Source organism: Branchiostoma floridae, chromosome 14, assembly GCF_000003815.2.
Source record: "Branchiostoma floridae strain S238N-H82 chromosome 14, Bfl_VNyyK, whole genome shotgun sequence".
Taxonomy (NCBI): domain Eukaryota; kingdom Metazoa; phylum Chordata; class Leptocardii; order Amphioxiformes; family Branchiostomatidae; genus Branchiostoma; species Branchiostoma floridae.
The window spans coordinates 21,616,675-21,618,967 of NC_049992.1; the positions used below are offsets into that span (position 1 = coordinate 21,616,675).

The 2,293-nt window shown below is 37.5% G+C and overlaps 2 protein-coding genes across 2 annotated transcripts in view; one reads left to right on the forward strand and one right to left on the reverse strand.

The window, feature by feature from the left end:
• LOC118430561 overlaps positions 1–1,451 on the reverse strand; it is a 5,623-nt gene extending 4,172 nt beyond the window's left edge. Inside the window, exons 1-2 of the mRNA XM_035841502.1 lie at positions 1,095–1,451; positions 305–495 (exon numbers count right to left, since the gene is read on the reverse strand). Coding sequence (XP_035697395.1) covers positions 305–495; positions 1,095–1,182 — 279 coding nt within the window. The 5' untranslated portion in view covers positions 1,183–1,451. The remainder of the gene's footprint in view (positions 1–304; positions 496–1,094) is intronic.
• Positions 1–2,293, forward strand: part of LOC118430560 (caspase-3-like) — a 54,583-nt gene that overhangs the window by 40,701 nt on the left and 11,589 nt on the right. The gene's annotated exons all lie outside the window — the stretch shown is intronic.

The following is a 2,293-nucleotide window of genomic DNA, read 5'->3' on the forward strand; positions in this document are numbered from 1 at the left end:
CTATACACTAACTTAAAGATGGATCGCAGTACAAATGCAGGACACCGATTAAGTCACTGCCCTGGTTTATTAAAACAAAAGACAGCCATTGCACAGAGGCATTGCACTGGCATTAGTAAGTTGTAAAAAAAATCTCAATTGAAAAGAAGAGTATGAGAGTGATTCAAGGAAGCCATAAACACCTAACTCTAGATTTTGGTCATGATAAGCAAGGAGCTTTTATCTGATAAAAGCTCCTTGTGATAAGCATGTAAAATTTTTATTCTGACTATATTTTGGTAACCACTAATGGTGTTAAGCTTACCAGATTCTTGGTTTTCTTCTTTTTTGTTCCAGGTGTGTCGAAATACTGCTTTCGTTTGTATTCCGTTTTCTTCTTGTTGTCTTTGAATATCCTCTGGAACTCCTCCTCATCACTGCCACTGGAGTCCCTGGGGTCCCTGGACCCCCAGTCTTTGTATTTGACAGGGTGTTTGCCTTTGTATTTGGCTTTGCCTAAAGTCAAAGGTCAATTTTCTTTAATCCAAGTAATATTACAGGAATAACTAAATGGGTGACATAATGGGGAATGAGTATATCTATCTGAACTGCAATGGAAAAGATGAAAGGGCTACACATTAACACAATCACAAACTGTTTGGATAAATGCACTGCCAATTGACATAATATGTACATTTGGCCCAACATCACTAAAGATAAATTACAGACAATCTTATCAATATCAGGCAAATAGTCTAAACAGACGAAAAAAGGATTAATTTATTATGATAATAAAGCCAACCTGAATACATGTACATACAACCTCTTCTTGAAGGTGAATTGTTAGGTACTGAGATTGAAACTGCCTGTACAAATGTGGACATTCTTTAGGTCAATCTTTACCAAGTTATTAGACTGACTAGATTCAGACAATCATAATTCATATGAATGGACTGTCCGACATATGATATAGGTGCATGGATAGTAGCCTGAGTAAAAAGGGTGCAGCAAGTGGAGCCCTGGTAAGAATTGTTAGGGTACGCATGCCAATGATGCCAGGCTATTATGGAGAAAGATATCCATATGAAAAGCAAATTGTGAGAACTTGTACGTACCAAGACTGCTGGTCGATGGCACAGCACCAGGGGTACTGCAATTGTCACACTTCTTGCCACATTTCCCACAATTCCTGTTTGACGTCATACCCTGTTCTGAAAAATGAATACAATGTCACTATTAAGAAGTCCAAGACCACAAATGTTCACTACAAACTTTTTTCCAGTGATGTTTTCTAAATGTTTCCAAGCGATTAAGCAAATAATGAACTCATTTGCCCAAATAATAAAGTTGGTATAACTATTCAATACTGCTCCGCCCGCCCTCGGGGACCCAACAAACTCCTCGGGTGGTATATATACACACAACAGAACCCAGCTTCGAATTCAGTAAGACATTGGTAAGATTTCGATCAAAGACCAATAATCTGACAAAGAAGTACAAGTTTCGGCAAGATCACAACAACCTCAGAGGTCGCATTACCATTCATTACCATGCCTTTTCAAGGAACTGTTTGTTTGTTTGTTTATTTGAAACGGTTTGCAAGTTGGCATTGTTAACGCAAAATACAAACCGTTTCCTGTCATTTGCTGTCGGATTTCCAGGCCTAACCGATATAGAACCGTTTCATTTCTTGTATCATGAACGGGGCCTAAGTTGGAGACGCCCACCTTTCTCATGCAAATATAAACAATTAAAGAATCAACAGAAAGGGAAAACAGCATATCAATCACATTCCTGAACATCTTTATTCAAAACATAAAGAGGGAAAGTTTCAAGAAACAACAAAAGTGAATAACAATATCGAAAGGACAAAGAAACTTTACAGCCTACACAGTGGCGGTCAATATGTAAAATAAACAGTTTCTATAACAAAGAAACTGGGAAAGAAAGAAAAAAATGGCTGAGGAAAGATGGCCACGTTCTAAGTTCTAAAGTCCTTTATTAATATTAGCCAAGAATGCTGCAGTGATATTTGTCTCTTTCTCATGTTTGACAGTCCTTGTTCAGTTGCTGTTTTATCTTGAAAATGCTCAAGGCATTAAATATCAAAGTTTATTGCAAAGTCATAGCCGTGGGCTATTTGCAGGTAACATGAGAGATTCAAACAGTGTAACTAAAAACAATATCAAGGGTGTCTACTTTAGTCTAAAAGCTAACTGTAGATCCTGGGTTATTGGGTTCGACTTCTTTTTTGATGACTGTCGAAAACAAAAGATCCCACCTTTTCTATTATGTGTGGGTTTTGTGATTAAAC